At 45.2% G+C, this 18,880-nt stretch overlaps 1 protein-coding gene across 3 annotated transcripts in view; it reads right to left on the bottom strand.

The window, feature by feature from the left end:
* LOC114876876 (protein slit) overlaps positions 1–18,147 on the bottom strand; it is a 280,937-nt gene extending 262,790 nt beyond the window's left edge. For all 3 annotated transcript variants that reach the window (XM_029188766.2, XM_046286897.1, XM_029188767.2), the window contains exon 1: positions 16,699–18,147. In XM_029188766.2, the coding sequence (XP_029044599.1) occupies positions 16,699–16,991 (293 nt within the window). In that variant the 5' untranslated portion in view covers positions 16,992–18,147. The remainder of the gene's footprint in view (positions 1–16,698) is intronic.
* Between the last annotated feature and the right edge of the window lie 733 nt (positions 18,148–18,880).

Genomic DNA, 18,880 nt, shown 5'->3' with positions numbered 1-18,880 from the left:
ATAGGCCTGGGTTAGGTTCGCGCAAGGGTTAAAAAACGAAGCTTATGTTATTCAAGTATTTTTAATTTTCTTCAGTTTACTATAACTCGAATTAACGAGTATGCTTCATTTAGTCATTAGAATTATGAATTAATTGGTATAGAATTGCGTGGGTGGTTTGTAATGCTGATCACCCATGACCAATATAGTAATGAATGTGTTGACGATAGTAATTAAGCGCAAACGAAGAAGAAAAGCTGCAAGGCTAAATACTCCAGTGATTATTTCACCGCCCAAGTATTCGAAACAACGATGAACAGTCCAGCCCGAGATGGAAGGGTCAAACGAATCCCATTGACCCAACGCACCAGTGACCCAATACGAATCGTGCGTTACACAATGTGGAACAAGTGGTTCGAGCAGGAATTACTTTGGACGTGTTTGCGAGACGGCAAATTGCTCGTAGACAATTGGAGGATGTAGTTGCTGGTACAATTTAGTACAGTTCCAGGCGGTAGAAAGTTTTATTTGCCAGGATGTTGGGAATTAGAAACGGAGTTTCTAAAATTTGCTATCGTAGCGCAAACTTTCACTTGTAAAATTCTCTCGAAGCTCGTTCTACGAAAGGTAAATATTGATTTGATAAACAACTGTTCTAAGCGTACCAAGTGTGATACGTCGTGTCTTAGGGGTTCAACTCCCCCGACATCTACCCCAAAGAGAAAACATTAAAAATACGAGGATATTTCCGTGGAACACGAAACAAATTTCCTCCAAATGGAGCTGTCCTACGTGCCCGGGACAGCCTGGAAAAAGAAGAAGCTCGAGAGAGAACACCCTTCCAACTTTGAGAGCACGGATAGTACGTGGTTCGAACGTCACGTTCGCAAAGTCCTCGCGAATTCCTCGACGAGCGAGTATCCGTTCACGCGAGCCAGAATTTTTCAACGTGTCGTTCGAGTTTCGATGGCTAATCGCGTTTCCGTGCGCAGGAAAACACTAGTCGGTTTAGGAGAAACGAGCGACAGTCGAGAGCCAGCTGCAGCATCGCAAAACTTTGTCCCAACCTTATTACGAGTCCTCTTAACGAATTTAACTGTCAAGCCGTAACTTGACGTTTGAGTTTCCTGCTGGTGCGACAACGAGGACACGGATGAAAACGAGGACGACGAGGACGTCACTGGTTTCGGAATAAACTTCAGTTTTACGCTTGCGAAGATACCAATGCCCATCGACTGCGCGATGGATTAACGAAAATAGCGTCGACGTCGAGAAGAAAGTTTCAATTCTATCCTTTATCATAACGTCTCAGAAATTTTCCATTCACAAAAAAGGAAAACCGAGCTTCCTCTTCGCTTGTGTTTCTCCAAGCTCGTTTCCTCCCCGAGCAACGCTGTTTTTCCACGCGATCATCGAAACTTCAGCACAGTTCAGCGAGTTCTACGGCGTCTTCCTGGAATCGGGTAATCAATTTTAAGAGCGTGCTTTGCTCCCTTCACCGACGAAAACACGTCGAACGCGAGTTTGCAAACCCTTCCCTCTCGCAGCTTTTTCGGAACACCGAGGATTTTAATCCTAGTAATTTGTTAGTTTATTTTGAACCGGTTAATTACTGGAATTTAGGTCGAGCTCCAAAGAAAATTACAGACGGGACAAATGATAAAGAGTCGAGCTAGTATTTAATCCTCGAGTGGCGGACCATGGAGAGAGGCCCTATTGTTAATGACACTGCGAGTTCTAATCTCGGATCTCCGATTTAATCGTGTAACAACGATTACGAAATAATAATGACGACGAAAAGCACGGTTGGAATTCAATCGGCACCAGGGACACAAAAGACTGGACAACGAGATACAAAAGCCCGGGCCATATATCTCGAACCGTCCGTGCAGATTAGCATCGACGGGCATACGGTGATAAATCTCTGTTTCGGGAACACCGGATCAAAACCGAAAAGCAATTACGAGTCGCCTGGTATCCGGTACGCAATGGCGTGCAGGTGCCCGGAACCGGGGCCTTTTAATGGTCAGCTCTTAAGTAATAAACTTAATCGCGCCGGTATTGTGTCGGCCAACTTTAGAACGCTATAGCATCGAGAAGGGAAGAAAATTGGCGCGACTAGACACACCTGACCGTTCCTTTCTTTATTTCATTTTGAAACAGTTAATGAGATTTCGAGAATCATGAACGTGGCCAGGATTTTAGAGCCACTATAAAGGTACCGTTCTCTTATTTATAGCTTCTTGATTACTGAATTAATAAACTTTGCTGTATATTTCTTGAAAATTAAACGAAATGTTTCAAACTCTGCCAATTTCAATTCTTCAAATATCAGAATAAAATTCACAGGATACATTGTCGATGGTTGGCGTAATCTTTGGAGGAAGAAAAAAAGCTCGTTCCTTTTGAAGCTGTTACCGTGTTCGGTCCCCTTAAGGCGGACCGTTAATTGCGCGACTCGAACGAGGGAGGAAGGGACCGTTGGAAAGTGTAATGATATAGTATAAATGGAGTTCGAAGCGGTGCAACGGCAATAAATTAAGGCGGAGCAAAGGTGTGTTCCACCGGTACGCGATTACCGGCGAAGAAACACTGGCATACTCGCCTTTGAACAAATAACTGTACCCAAAGGCGATCTTGCCTGTTTGGATTTCATACTTTCTACGCTTTGCCGTATCCCTTCGATTCCTCTCGCGTGTTCGTACTCGCTGTTTTTCACGCTCTTAGAACCCGAGAAGATCGTGATGTTGCGATATCCTACCTCGAGAAGAATCCTCCATTCTTCACGCTTTCACTTTTACACGGTGTGTCGATCTTTCCTGCTCGAACGAAGATTCATGGTCCCCCGATGACAGGCTTTGACGAGCGAGCGTAGTAACGCGCTCGCAGGATCAATGATAAGTATACTTAATGGTAATTTTCACTGGAATACCTCACGATACAACTATGCACTTCTATGGATCTTGGAAGATGAAGTGACGTTGGCATAATTTGATGAAGTTAATTTGGATTGATCTTGTTAATAGATTCCAACGATCGTTTCGATAATTAGGAGAATATTAATTTATCCAAAAAACGACTAATTGAATCAGACCAACAACCACCCACAAAAATAGCTTACGATGTAACTATGCTCTTCTGTGGATCATGGAAGATGAAATGGAGTTGGTATAATTTGATGAAGTTAATTAGAATTAATCTTGTTAATAAATTCCAATAATAACGGACACCTCTTACTAGTCGAACTATACCAGTAACGACCCACAAAAACACCGAGTAGATATCTACTTCAATCGGTTCAGGGGAGTGAATCTTCAGTTAATTGATCACCGCTCGTTTCCTCGACTAATCGCATTTTTACCAACCAGATTTTTCTTCTGGGTCGTTTCAACGCGAAAAGACGGTTCTTTTCCGAAGGTATATAGCAGGGAAATCGAGTATTGGCAGCACGAATTCGCTATTATTTCCCTGGTGCTCGGTTGCAAAACCAATAAACGAGTTCGGTTTCGCGAGCACATATACAGAGAAAGAGGAAGCGGAGGTAGATGGTGTGTCGCTAAATCAGCCTGCAGTGTTCCGAATAAATGGTATAGAAACACGATACAGGTAAGATTCATGCGCGAAATCATTTTCTTCGACGCGAATACATGGCTCGGCGGTGTGTTTATCGGTCGAGGCGTGCTTCGCACGGTTTCCTATTCGTTGCCATAATGCAAGTGTTTCGACTGAATTTCATGCATATTTCTGGAAACAACGCGGCATCGAATAAACGTCAAACTGTCCTCCCCCGTGGTTAAAGCTCGCGGTTTTCCAACGTTGGACGTTCGATTTCGACGAGCACGCCACGTTTGTTCATCTTTCCTTTTCAATGCTGTTCATGTACTACGGTTAAACTGGCTGGATAGTTATTTGTAACTTGTCCATAAATTCGTAGAAGCCTGAATAAACTTGCGTACACTCCTCTCCACAAGTCGATCACATATTTTTAGTTTTACGTTCAAATTTAATATTTTAAAAAAGAATCACTAAACTTCCTCGATATTAAATCAAACACTTGTTCTGATTTCTGTTAAAATAAATGTCATCCAGATTGAATGTTACAACGAGAGAAACTTCGCGATATTTTTATCAAAATTTTATGAAGGGTCCATGGTACGAAATATATTCCGAGGTAGACAATGTAAGCGATAAATAATGTACAGAGTACGTACGATTGTGTCTGAAGTGATATTTCATTGCAGGTGGTTCGGAATCAATGATGAATTCTAGTATTAATTTATGAGCGAAGGAAGAGGAACTTTGTATTTTATTCCTGCATCTTTTCAGTTATTCGTATTAGGCGAAATAAATTAGTTATCTCGTATCTGTGAATCATCTTTGTCAAAGATAGCGGATAAGTTACAAAGTAGATATATTTGTAATTTTATCGAATAAATCGTATTAACATGGCGAACAAGTTTTTCCCTCCCTCGTGCATTACATTTCCCGTGTCGCGTGATTAAAACGTCTTCGACGGAGGCAGGCATCGACGTTGCGATGGAAACCAGGCCCGAAACGCTTGACGTCTCATCATCAGACGCAGCAATAAGAGGCGTTTCTGTCATCCCCGGTAGCGAAAGATCGTTCCTCTCTCACAAGGGATGGTAATTTTCCGGAGGAAATGATATCCCGGACGGTGCTCCCGATAAGGAGAACCGCGTCTACGTTTCCTCGATTCAGAGGGAGCACGCGGAAACGCGGGGACAAGATCCGCCAAGAGGGAAATGTGCATCTCGTAACGACCAATGTGACGAGTCTCTAACAGGCTACGGACGCTCTGGAAAATTGCTAGAATCGTTGAAAGATCGTTGATTCGCGAGAAAATTGAATCTCAAAGTGGCTCGAGTTAGAATTTACTAAACGTCTCCTCCGAAGACTCTACTTGTTAGAAATTAAAAAAAAAAATAGGAACAGAAAATTCAAGTTGATATTCCAAGAAAATTGTAAAATTATAAAGAAGCTACAACATTTTAAACGTTAATTAACCAACTGATTCTCAACCAATAGAATATTTTAAAGTTTCATTTGCCAGGAAGATTCCAGAGCTGCATATTTCTCCGCACAATAGGCGGGCTTGATTCATCTCTTATGAGTTTAATAAAATGCAGAGGCAACAATACAGTCTCTTTATGATTCATTGCGCCACCTTGATCTTCCCCACCCATTGTATAATTCTGTCTTACAGTTTGTGGACAAAATGGTTAAGCAACGTTCCATTATTCAGTACTATTAAAAAAGAAAATGAAATCTGTAATTACGTGACGGATGATTCTATCGTGATTGTATCATTTTAATCAGACAATCGTATAATTTAAATTTCCATATCAATGCACTCACGATCCGGTACTATCGTTGCACTTTCATACAATCTCAAGTTTCCATATTTATCTGTATCCTTCCATCAACTGTATCCACCCCAAAGTGTATTCTCCACTGAGCTACAATTAAGTCCGCAACTCCCAACCCCGTTTCTTCGGCAAAAAAACACCTCTCGAGTCGTTGCATTAAAGCCAGAGCAGTTTCTTTTCATCCCCGCGTTAAGTACAACGCACCCCTTCGTCCCGATATTTGCTTACTTCTATGCCAGTCCATAAAGCCGATCTCCTAATTGTTTCGACCAGCTCCGGCTTCCTAGGTTCCCTCTCTTTTTTTGTCTCGCTCCCCATTACTCCTGAACCCCGTCTTTTCCGCTACGAGGGAAACAATAACGACAAAACCAGCGTCGATTGAGGTTGGGAAAGAAGCCGAATCCGAGCCAGCGTATCAGCTCGAGGTCGACGCGGAGAAAAGAGCGAGGGTGACTCGAAGGAAGAACCCTCATAACTTAATCCAGGCTCACCAGCAAATTCCTTCCAAGTTCCTCAATCTTTCTTCTCGCGTCTATCTTAGCCTGGGCATTTCGAAAGTCCAACGGAACGGCTCGATTTCGCCTGGCTAAGAGATTAATCCATTTTTTTTTCGCTGGCCCTTGCTCGACCAAGAAGATGATATATACCAGTCGGCTAATTAATCGATGACCTCGTAGCGGCTCGATCAAAGAACCTTCCGAATAGAGTCTTCAAGGTAGCATCGGAGAAAAAGCTCGATAACCGGACGACGGTGGCCTATTGGATCGCGGTGTAATTATGGTAATGCACGTTGAATTGATAATGACGATCGTGGGGCTCGTTTTTCTCCTCGTTCAATCGAACCTAAATCGAACGGTGACTGGGTTTCTTCCCGAGGAAGCTTTCGCAAGAAGTAACCCGATAGAGCGCGACTAATTCCAACTACACTAATTAGAAATTTTACATTTTGAAGAAATGTTTCCTTCCTTTCAAAGGATTCAATTGAAACTAGTAATAGTATCTTTACTCGGAAATCGAGTTTACTCAACATTCCCTTGATCTCATAAATCAAAACAGAAGAGGCGATGGTGTATCTATAAAAGCAGCTCGAATCTTAGTCATCTCATCAAGCTGTCCGAAATGTGCGAAAAGAAAAATAACACCGGGAGGAAGAAAGGGAAGAGAAGGAGTAAGCTCCGTTTGGAGGGCCACGTCGTGTGTTTTGACAGACGCCAAAGATATACGTAGGTTATGTGTTTTGTTTGCTCGTCTTTTGGCCGACCCACTTCCCTTTTCGTTCTGCGCCTCCCTCTTCCGTCCTGCGCTTGTCCTGCCTGTCATCCTCTCTTCGATCCTCTAATATCTCGTCGTCACGAGTGCCCTTATTTTCCTTTCCGCGGCTGCCAGCATAAATCTCATTCGCGTTAACACCCGCGCATCATCGCCGACCAGATTAGTCGGTTTGGTAAAAAAAAAAAAAGTAATCCTGATCGTTGAACGACGAAACGCCGAAGCACCGGATCCACTTTTTCCTTCGACCGCTTTCAGAGGCTTCGGGACGACGATTTCTCGCTTATCCTCTCCCTCGGGGTGGATTAACTCTTTGCAGACGGATGTCGTGATACATTCGCGACGCGCGAGTTCTACGCTCCTCTGCGGAAGTATTTCTCGGCGCGAAACTTCGGGACGAACGTTATATAGTTTTTAAGACTTTCGACTGAGACTTTCACGGGGAGTTGGAAATTCTTTCCCCTCTGTCAACTAGCACCTACGCGATCTCGCGAAAAATAACTTTCGAATCATCGGAAAATACTTGAAATATAATATTTCCCACCCTAAGGAATAGGCCCTTCGAGAAGAACCATCCCTCAAAGGGACAAGTAAAAAAGCTGTTCAGCCTACGAAGCACGGGCAGAACATGGTCCGCATTAACGGATAAAGGGAACTATTTTCGTCGCGTTACAAAGGGGAGGCTGTCGTTCGAATAAAGTTGTCGCGTAATCGAGGCTCGTTCAGGGGTCAACGATGCCCGCTCGATTGATCTGGAAATTTCGTCTCGCGGCGTGCTGATCGAATTCACACGGTGACCCCCAGGTGTTGCGGACGATTCGCGCGAATAATAAAACCTTCTCCGGAGCCTTTCGAGCGTGGAATATCGCGCGGTTCGCCGCAGGCGGTCTGTATTGTCCGAAAAATATAGAGCGCGACCGGAGCGAGCGGAAAGCGGGGCAATATAAATGTTAATGGTGTCGGATTCGGATGGAAAAAAATAATTTAAAGGAAGGAGGAAGATGTATCACGCCTGTACAATAGGGTAACCGCGAGGAAAATGTATGGAAATGTCTGCCCACGCGATTCACCCTTCTTCGTCTTTGCACGCGACCCTTCTCAATGCGAACTCGAAGACGCGTTTCGCTGTCGTCGTTCGTTACGATACCCTGCTGCATTCATACAGAAGCTGAACTCGCTTTGAAAGCGATTGAATACGTTCCGTTTCTGAATTTTATTTAAGAGTAGATATTATTAATTTTAAAATAAACATTCTAAGAGTGGTTAGCCGCCCCTTTCATAAGAAAAAGATAAACAAAGGGAGACTGCGAAACAAAACATCGTAAACTTAATAAACTAGAATTTATACTGCAATAACTTTGAGCATATGGTAAATCAGAAGCATTTTATTGCGCATAAACGTCTGCCCGATATTATACGAGCACTTTTTGATCGAATATTATAGCGAAAGGGTTAAGCATATCGAGCAATAACTCATACGCACAAGTGCTTAACCCTTTACCTCTTGGATCGGACACAAAACAAGCTAATCAACGAGCGATACTCGAGCAGAATATAATACTCGATTCCTTCGCTAATAGAGATCCCGTTTTACTCGACGGCTAGACGGTGGTAGAGGCAAAAAGCCGTTCGGCTTTGTGCAAGTTCATGTTGCCCATGGCGGGTCTTGTAACTCGACGTCGCCATAAATTTCGGCCACCGAAGGAACCGCAACATTTTCGCCGCACTTACGTCCCGCAAGAAAAAAGAATTCTCGCTCTGTTCCTCATGAAAATTCTCTTCCCCTTTCTCCCTCTCTCTCTCTCTCCTTTGAACGCGACCAACCCTTGGACCGACACTTACGATCTTTTGAAAGTCTCGTCCACCCCCGCTTCGCCTTTTCATTTGCATGCACCGGCTGATTCATGGGCGTCGAGTCTCGCCCCCTGCGGCGTAGGACACGATCCGAAAGTCCAGGGGCGTTCCGCGGTGAAAACCGCGATGTTCTACATCATCCTACCAGCATCCACGGCCCTCTTTCCCGTTATTTACGTTCCTGTTGCCTCGGCTCGGTCCTCGCGCCCCGAGATTCCCGGATATTCCTTGCGGAGGAACGGCAACGGCATATGTATACACGGTACACCGGCTACGAGCGCGAAAGTTACGATCAAAGCGGCCACGAGCGGATTTATTTCTGCTCGCGAACGATGTCGTTGGCGATGCGCGTCGCAGCCTGATGCATGCTGCAGTTCACCTCGAGCCGCATGGTTTAACTCGTCGACTCTTCTCTTTTTACCCCGGGTACCTTTGCACAGTTTCATTGTACCGTGCTGAGAGTTGTTCTTTTTTTTCGAGGACTTTGAAAAACATCGATGGGATTGGAATTTTTTTAACCCGCCATACGGTTGCGGAGAACCGTTTGCTTCCGCTGCATCGATTCATTTTTAAAAACATAATTCTGTGGAAAAGTTTTTAGAAGAGATGAAAATTTATAGCGAAGAGATTTATTAAAAATGAAACGATCCCCAGATGGGGTGTTTGGTTGTTTCATCGAGAAAGATGACGAGCGGACGTAATGGACCGCTGAAGAATACTCATCCTTTCAAAGTGCTGGCCGGAACGACGAAGAAGTTTCCTCCTCAGTTTACGTGAAATCGGCGATAAATCAGAATTAGGGCTCACCAGTGTCGGCACACGGTCGATTTAGTCAAAGGACGTCGATCCGTGAGCATAAGGGCGCCTCTGTCAGCGGACAAATCTCCGTTTAGAGGGGCCATTGTCAGAGGATTATGCGCCCATGGAGATTTCCAAGCCGCGTTGCACACGAAGGTAGCGCGCGGAACCCGTTTCGGGGATCGTCAGATTTCGGATTTTCAATTGGTCCTGAGACCTGTTGAAGGGTGGCGGGACAGTTAGAGCGGCACATTTTACGAGATTATCGGCTGGGGTTAAGCCGGCTGAACGTTAACGACAACCGAAGTATTCCCTTGGAAAATGTTTCCGCTCAATTGCCTCTCTGTCGCGTTCAATTTCGACCATTTCTATCATTATCCAGCTGACAAATTGATTGTTCCCAAGGATGCTAAAAATGATCCATGACGAACGAATTTTTGTACACGAAATATGAAAAATAAAAGATCGGCATCAAAAAAGGAGCGAGCAAACATCAAAAGTTCTCTCTTTCATTTATTATTAGCATCGATCTAATATGCTCACGTATGGTATCGCGAATGAGAAACGCGAGCGTCCGCGAAATGAGCAGATAAAAAGGGGACCACCGGCGATCAAGCGGAATTTTAAAACGTGCTCGCACATAAAGGGTGCCGTGGAAACGGTTCGGAATAATAAAATAGGTATCCCCGAAAAGTTTGAAAATATCGCGGCTCGATGCACGGTCACGTGCCACGCGTCCATGGCTACCTGCTGTCACCAATTAATTGCTAAAACTGCCATGGCAAAGGTGTACGCGTTGTACACCGCCATGGGCAGCCTGAACGATTCCAGGACTGTGAAAAGAGTAGCCTGGCTGCACAGCAGGAGTTCATTATACCGGAATTCCGAAAAAGGAAGGTCGAGGGATGGTGGACTGAACGTGAAGAAACGCAGCCAAGCTTTTCGAAAGCTGTTTCTTTGTTTGACCGGTTGCTTGTCACGCTGTTGCCTCTAAACCCATTAACTCTTCGCCAATGAATCATTTCTTAGCTGATTATGAATATTTATGCTGCAAAGAACGTACACGAGAACGTGATTTTCATTCTTCAACTGAAAGACTTGCTTGAACACTGATTTTTAATTTATATTTAATAGATAACAAAGGGACATCAGTTCTCTGTAATAGTCAACATCGAACTCTTCTCTTCCTATTTCCAAGATCAATATCCCTAGTCAGCTGGATTCTATAGAACTTTTCACACCGTTGGAATAGAGGAATGCGGAGGTAAAGTAACTTCAAAGAATGTTACTCCTTTCAGTTGTCACAAGTTGAATCATTTTATCGATACTGATATAAATATTTTAAAGTGCATCGTGTCGCAGAAGGTAAATGTTCTAAAATATCGGAACGACTGAGGCCAAAAGGGGTAGCAATCAAATATCAGAAGATAATGGAGGGTACACGGTGGACACGATCGATCGGATCGTGGAAATAAAAAAAAATAAAAAAAAAAGGAAACGTGGACCGACGATCATTTTTCAGCGAGGTAGCACGCGGACCGAACTATATCCAAGAGAAATTCGAGGACTTTAAAATCCGGTAACGTGAAAAAATGCGGCTCGACCATTGCTACCGCATCCCCAACCCCTTCAGCCTGGTCACGATAATTCTTTGTTTGACCCGCGCACTCTCACGTCGAGGAAAAAACCATTAATTTCAGCATCAGAATGGAGCGCGGCAGACCTCAGGTAGAAAATCGTGCCGGCCAGACGTATCGACACCCTTTCCTGAATTCCGATGGAAGCTCCGCAACCGTCTAATGGAAGTTTCGCCGGTCTCTCGATGAAAGTGCACTCGTAGGTATGCTCCAAACAGACAACAATAAAAGAAAACCGAAGGAACGGGGTGGCGGAGGGTGTTGCGATCGGAACACACACCCCTCGGTTGCTGTACGAGGCTTCTTTCGCGAAAAACACGCGTCGATTCTCCTCGGGGCGAATCAATGGAAGATGATTAAAGAACTTAAGGAAATATGGGGATGATACAAAAATAGAACACGAAATTTAATTAAGGGTGAATCGGTACACGAAGTTTCGAATAAATCACCTATTTCAATTTTAGAATATTTTTTTTTCTTTCTATATATAACTCTATTCACACAACTCGATCTAGTATTTCACTGCTCTCCAGCAGATGCCTAGAACTCCACACGCGTTTCTAAAATCCATTCGAGCACACGAAACAGATTCTCACGTGCCGAACAGTCTCTCGATATCTCCCGCATCTTTCTAAACACTCCTCTTTCGCACCCAATGCGGCAGAAAATAAAAACCGTCGCGTTATAAATACGACCGCGTTTATTTTCTAGACGTTCCAGAAATTTTTATGCAACAGCGAGGAAAATTTTGTATCCGAGTGAAACAATTGAAATAACAATGAAGAATAATTGATTCTAAGTTCTGTGCTCTGGAAACCTCGGTTTCTCTAGCACACGCCGCTAATTACGATACATCTCGATCAGTCCATGGCTCTATAATCGAGCGTAATTGTTGTTTGAGTGGTGATTAATTGTTCCAGCTCGGTTGCGTACATTCAGAGGCGCGTTACGCACGACAGCTCGCCGTGTTATTATAAATAATAATGCTAATCATACCTCTGTTCGGACACTACGTTTATCATCGACTTAATTACAGATCGGTGGATTAATTACAGCGTTGAGACACCGTGACAGGCGAAGATTCAGTGATAGCGGGCCATGGTTGAAAACATTTCAACCGTACCTCCTCGGACGGATCTGACGAAATTAGTAGGGAAAAAATGACGATGCAGTCGAACAAGTGAATTTTATCGTTCGATCTTGATGCATTGTAAGCAATTTCGGCTACAACGAACACGATCGTTATCAATTAATTTGCATCGATGAGATAGCCGACTGATTATGCACCTACCGCGATCCTGTTCAAGTAACCATTGGTTTTTTAAATTTAATTAGTATTCATTAGGTACGATGACTTACGTGTTTGATCGCGCGAGGCTCATTTAAATGCATAGAATAATTATGTTCAGCTGATTTAATAACACACAACCAATGTAATTGATAAAGTGTATATAAATGAACGTACACATTCCAAGTTTCTAATGACATCATGAAATTTCTTATTAATTTCAAATTACTCGAGTAAACACACGTGTGTGAAAATTTCCTGCTAACCACCCAATCGAAGACGGGATTTTGCAAAATGTAAAAGTCATCCTACGCAGTCCGTCCACGTATCTCGGACGCGACTGCCCTTTATTGAATTTTTTGTGTACACGATGTCTGGTGACTAATACAATATTTACACAGGTAGATATGTTGGCAGCGTCCGATAAAAAATATCAATTGCCTCCACTGATTCCGTCAATTTCAACTGCGTAAAAAAGCAGCGGTTCTTTATTGACTTTGAATAAAAATTTCCAAGGATCAAGGGTATTGTAATTGAAATCGATTAGCGAAACGAAGGAAATTCTACGTTTAGCAAAGAAAACCGATGAAATCTCTCGACGGAAAATCGAAGATGAGGAGACACGGACGTGCAACGCGATTAGACGTATCCTTAGCGAGTTGGAAGAACGGCGCGTGCACGGAATTCGAATCCTGCAGGTTCCCAGGGAAGCGTGCCAGGTTCAGGACACCGGCCTCGCGACCTAAACGAAGCGAGACTCGCTCGAAGGCGACGTAAAATATTTGCGGTTAGCCGACCGTTTCCACGTTCTGCGGCAACGGAACGCATCCTACCTTCACAAGCGTTCTGCATGTCTAAGGGAAATAACTGCGTCGATGAAAATTGTCCAGCGGTTGCTTCCAGCTAACCCAGACAAATTTTTCCAGACCATAAAAAATTTACCGCGAACAGTTATCGATTTCATATGCCGGAGGAAGATGGCAGGAAAATGTAAAAATAATTTCCATTCGTTCCGGGCTTAATTTTGGAAGAAAAATGAATTGAAATTCCCTCAACTCGTCTATCGTCCTTTCTAATTTGTCAGGACACGTAAGTGGAAACTGGCGACAGTTACGGAGGCGCATCAAAATTTCGAAATTGCAGTCGTGTGGGTTTTGTCTCGGCCGGTTTCACCGTCGACACGCGCAGTTTCACGCCGCGCGAGCAACTATGCGGGCCACCGCGTTGCACTCGAGGAATCCGAATGGGACCGCGCGTGTCCCTCGATTTCACGCGTCGGCGAGCACGGGACATCGCGACGAAAAAATTTAATTACAATCCCGGTAGAGGAGCAGAGTGTGGGGCGATGTAAAGAACGATGCGAAATCGCGAACAAAGCCTGTTCTCCTCTTCCGAACCTTCGTTCCAGGGGATAATCGAGCGACGTCGGACGAGGACTCGACTCGCTTCGCCTCTTTGAACCACGCCAAATCGGATTAATTTGGATCATTAGCTCGCTTATCGGCTGATGAATTTTATTAAGCCCTAACGGAGAAGAATCTCGAAGGAGCTCTTCAACAATTTCGGCCCAACGAAGCGACACCGAGCTACCCAATAGAGAGTTGACGTTTCTTTGCTAACTTTTTGAGGGTCAGGAAGAAATTGAGTTAACGTACTGGCTCGAGATTCGTCGAAGGTTCCAATTCACGCGTGGTCAATTTACGCAAGATCGATTGTGAATTTAGTTATCGTTTTGAGCCGCGTAGCAGACGTTCAAACTATTCCTCGAACACTTAGCCCCACGGTTACGATTGTTTTCCCTGTCGCGTGATGTTTGCACAGTCTAATCGAAAAATCATAAGCACCCTTCCGGCGTTGCTACTGTCAGCCGCTTCGCGAAAGGGGTTGCTTTTATCGGGGTCACGCGATGCTCGTGGAAAAACAGATAGTCTATCCTCGCCTCCCTTTATCTATTGTTTATTCGACGCTTTGGCGTTTCCGTGATCGAAGCTGCCACTTGTGAATCTTTGGATAACTGTGATTAGTATGAAAGAAGACTGAAATAGAATCTTTTGATCGATATTCTAATTAACCTATTTGCGGATTAATTTGACGAACGACACATATTTGCGACGCCGTGTGTAATAGAAATTAATGAAAGATCTTTGGACAGAAATATAATTACTGTTGATCTTGATTGGAAACGACAAATTCATGATTAATTACTCCATAAACCAGCTCGGTAAATGAACACCGGCCTAGGTTGATTAATGAGGAAAAATCGGAATTATACATCGAGTTGCGATCATCTCGAGAACTCCATCACTCGATTAAAACGAGCTGGCAACGAGGGAGCAATCAGACACGGAAGAACATTGCAGCCGAGTTCGAGCAACCCCTGGAGACTCGCTGGAAACTCTGATGACCCGTGTCACTGGTAAATCGATGCATCTACGTTCGCGTATAACGCGAGACCGTTTAGCTGTCCATGGACCGCAGATTTAGACGGGGTTACGGACTGGGAAATCTGGCCCGCTCCGTAATTATCTTGACATCGGGTAGCTACGACCGACACAGGTAGAAACAGTGATTCTCAACGGAGATAGGAAAATATTTTTCGTTAGACATTCGAATGGGGTGAAGAAAGGTTTCGAGGTTCCTATTTTATGACCCTTGTAAGATTGAATCTTTTACTATACAAAAGTAGCAACACGAAACTTAAGATATTTAATTTTAATTAAGAGAATAGATTAAATGAAATTTCAATTGATTCATTTTATTGTAATATATCAGCCCGTCGATACCAGCCGACACTGTTTGATTATTCAATTTTATCAAACGCCAAATTGATTTTTCCGATCAATTTGCTATCCAATATTGACTTTCGTAAGACAGTTTCCTTCCTTCGAAATTCATAACCGGCAGAGTCATCTCCGATATCTTCCCTATCATTATTTACTCAACCGGGAGCATTCTTCCTACTCGTCTTCCGTTTGAAATGAAATTAAAAATTGATGCGATCCTGTATTCGATCCCACGGCAAAACATCGAGGAGCCGCCGTGCGAGGAGATAAAGGTAGTAGAAGAAGAAAAAAGAACGGAAATTATGTATGCCGAGCGTCGAGGTTTTCGCGTTTCTTTCGCGATGAGACTTTCGTGCCATCGCGTCGGCAATAATGTATTTCGAGGATTTAATTATTCGCGGTATCCCTTCGCTCGTCGACGGCATATTAATCGTATGCTAATCGATCGTCATTAATGGGCCCCTGTTACAGCGGTTCCATCGCGATCGCCGCGAAAGAAAACAAGAAATCGCCACCAGACTCCGTCCGTCTGATAAATCGTTTTGCTCCTAACCAACGACACCGAGTGTACCAACAAGTCTGCTTCATTAACAAGATCGTCGGTTCGGATGCACCAACCGGAAAGTTTATCTTTCTGGAACTGTCTCGCGACCGTGTCGAAGGAGAAAGTGGAAGAAAATGAAAAATAATTGTAAAAAATTCGAGTATCTCGAAAATAGTAAAGCAAAGTTTTTTAATTTATGAGAATTTATGAGAATTTATGAGAAACTTAGCAGACTTAAGGTATAATTTATTAACTAATTTTCGAAAATATCGGCGCTATTAACCAACCGCGTCCGATAGCCGTGAAAACTTGTCTATATCGCAGAGAAACGATCCCCTAGCTCCGTGTTTAATAATTCTTCGACGTCGGGCGGTGTACAAAATGCTTGTATTCGCGAATTATGGACACTAGGGAGAACGTTGTCCATCGCGGTATCATCGATAAAACGTGAACCGCGCTTCCAAGCTTCGAGAACACGGATATTCCTGACGTTTTATTCCAGCGACCGTGTTGTAACGCGGTTTACTGCGGCCCGTTGCGTTTTTATCGCTCTTCAGGCCACCATCGTCACGAGGAAATGCAAAACTATTAAACCGACGTTCATGCCGGCTGGAAATCCACCGCGAGGAAATACGCGGCGCGCTTAACGACCGTCGTTCAATTCTCTTTCCACGCATCGACGTTCGACCGGGAGCAATTCCGTTTAAATTAACGCTTCTTGCCTCGATTCGCTCGAAACGAACGGAGCAGAGCTTGCCCGATGCCTTCGCCAACGTTTGGTTACGCGCGTTTCATCCAGCTTGCAAAAACAAGCGGCTGTCGTCGTGGGAAACGAGAGAAACAATAAACGCGATCGTCCTGCGGCTCGATTATTGATTCGATGTCCACGCATTCTGTTTCTATCGACTTTTCTAGCCTACGAACGACGCTTTTATACGTACGCTGGCTTTCATCGACTTGTTTTATGAAATCTCTCGTAAATGATATATTTAACCCTTTGCGGACGATCGACGCATATGCGTGTCCGAACATAATTGTCATAGTAATTTATAATTAAATTAAATTAATAATACTCTGTGCAAACTTAAGAATGCTCCGTCCTCAAAGGGTTAAATGCAAATAAAAGTAGAGGAAAAAAATGATTAAAAAATGGACTCACAGTTTTTCGGCGAGGAGCATGCTGGCCAGGTCTCCAGGAATCTGCAAAAGTCCCCGATGAGAGCAGTCGACCTCCTGTCCGGTACACGTGCACAACCATGGGCATCTAACACTGTTCATGTCCTCTATAGTTCCTGACAAACTTCCGAGACCGAATCCACTGAGGGCGGTACCATGAGAGGCGCCACCGCCCAGCACGGACAGTATCAGCAATAGTCCCCAGGCGCAGACGACGGAACCGCAGCTGACGCCGAGTAAACGTAGGGACCAAGCGGGCGTCATGGCACGCGCCATCGCCAACACCTTCCGGTTAATGTCCTTCACCGCGCGATTAGGTCCCTCGAGGATTTTGGCGATGCTCCCGGCGCGGCTCTTCGGTAGAATATTGTTAGGATCGTACAGGCTGAAGCAGGCTGCCTCACCGTTTCCTATACGAGATACGTTGATGCCCGGATAACCGTAGCTGGGCGCTGGCTCGAGGAACGAGGATATCTCGAGTCCTTCGGCGGGCGGGCAGCCCAGTATTCTTACCGGTTCGAGGATCGGGTCCTGTTCCAATCGTATAACCGAACACTCGAACTCGTTCACCGTCAAATCTCTGGTATCTTGATTCTGTCGTTCCGTGGCTTTACCTCGCGACCGGTCCCTCCGTCGACCATGAACCCGACACGATCGATTGGAATTCCTTCGCGTGCTGTCCGCGTGATGCCTCGAGACGCCAGCCGCCGACACTCTATGCCTGCTGTGCGCCGGACACTGTCCTCCTCTCCTTTCCAACGATTCCTCGACGTTGGCCGACGTTTTTCTCGACCGTTTCGAGCGGACCTCCGAGCTGCCGTCCGCTATCAGCTGCAGATCCAACGCGGCGTTCGCCTCTTCTTGCTGGTGTCGCCACTGATGGACCAACACCGGCGTACGATTCAACGCTACACCGCACTCGATCCTCAAAGCTTCGCAGGCTTTCGATTCGTCCACCGTGAGGGAAGTCGATACTCGTCCAGCATCCGATTCCGTTCGACCTGGACCAGCGCACGCGGTACCGAGGTCCTCCTTAATAGACGACGATTCGATCGTCTCGTTTCCCTTATTCACCACCGAGTCGATCCGCGAATCGGCCACTGACGATGGCTGCTCGCGAGCTAGACCATCCAGCAGGCCCTTTTGGGGCCCGTGTTCGTGGCCCCCTTCTCCCTTCACTCGCCTCTCCGACGAGCTGTTGGACACCACTAACGGCACCACCCGTTCCTGCGCATCCTGGGGTACCGCTCTCACTGACTTTATCTTGACGCTGGTCTGTGCCCTAGTAACTACCGTACCCGCCTGGGTACGTGGATCTGACGCGTGGGATGCGAGTCCGGCAACCTCGGTACGCTTAAACTCATTTACCGATACCCGATTCCTCCGCGTTTCACCGTTCTCCTTTTGCTTCTCTCTTCTCTCTAACCGCTGATCATCGATCTCGTTTTACTCTCCACTGGTGCGTGCTTCGCTTCTTCCTGTACACGCCTCGAGTTTCTTTGCGATCGAGCTTCTTCACGTTCAGACTAGCCGTTCTATTCTCGATCAGCTTCCGTTTCGCACCTGCCCACGATCGTCGTTACATCGACATTATAGACGACGACGACTGGTCGGTCGATTTACCTGCCGATTCAGCCGAAAGCCTGACGCGACATCGATGCATCACCTGCAACAGCAACATGGAAGGAACTGGTATTAGTGACAGGATCGCACACCGGGTAACTTCTAGCAGTACGCGCGATCTAATGGCAAAACAGACACGAGTCTCGACCGAGTTATAACTTTTGTTCGCTTCAACAGGAGCCACGTCTCCCGGAGGATATTTAGAACGCGAACGACGGAAGTTGTTCGAGTCAGGTACAAGCCTCGGCCGCGATACGACCGCAATTCAGTTGGATAGGTGTTTCCCGAGCACGCATGATGTATATTCCCCGATCGGTGGAAGTTGAATGCGTTCTAGATAGGCAGACTTGATACAACGCTCGCGATTCAACGTGGCAGACAATTTTTTTTTTTTTCCACCCCCGGCCTAGCCACGGCCGTGTGCACACGCGTCACCGAAAAATACATCTTCCATCGTAAGCAGATGCGGCCGACGAAGGAAATGGGGAAACGAAAGAGGAAAGTAACCGGAGATCTCGAATGGCGCAGCCAGTTACAAAGAG

This window comes from Osmia bicornis, chromosome 8 (genome assembly GCF_907164935.1).
Source record: "Osmia bicornis bicornis chromosome 8, iOsmBic2.1, whole genome shotgun sequence".
Taxonomy (NCBI): domain Eukaryota; kingdom Metazoa; phylum Arthropoda; class Insecta; order Hymenoptera; family Megachilidae; genus Osmia; species Osmia bicornis.
The sequence above is the reverse complement of the archived record's forward strand: the minus strand, read 5'-3'. Positions and strand labels throughout refer to the sequence as shown.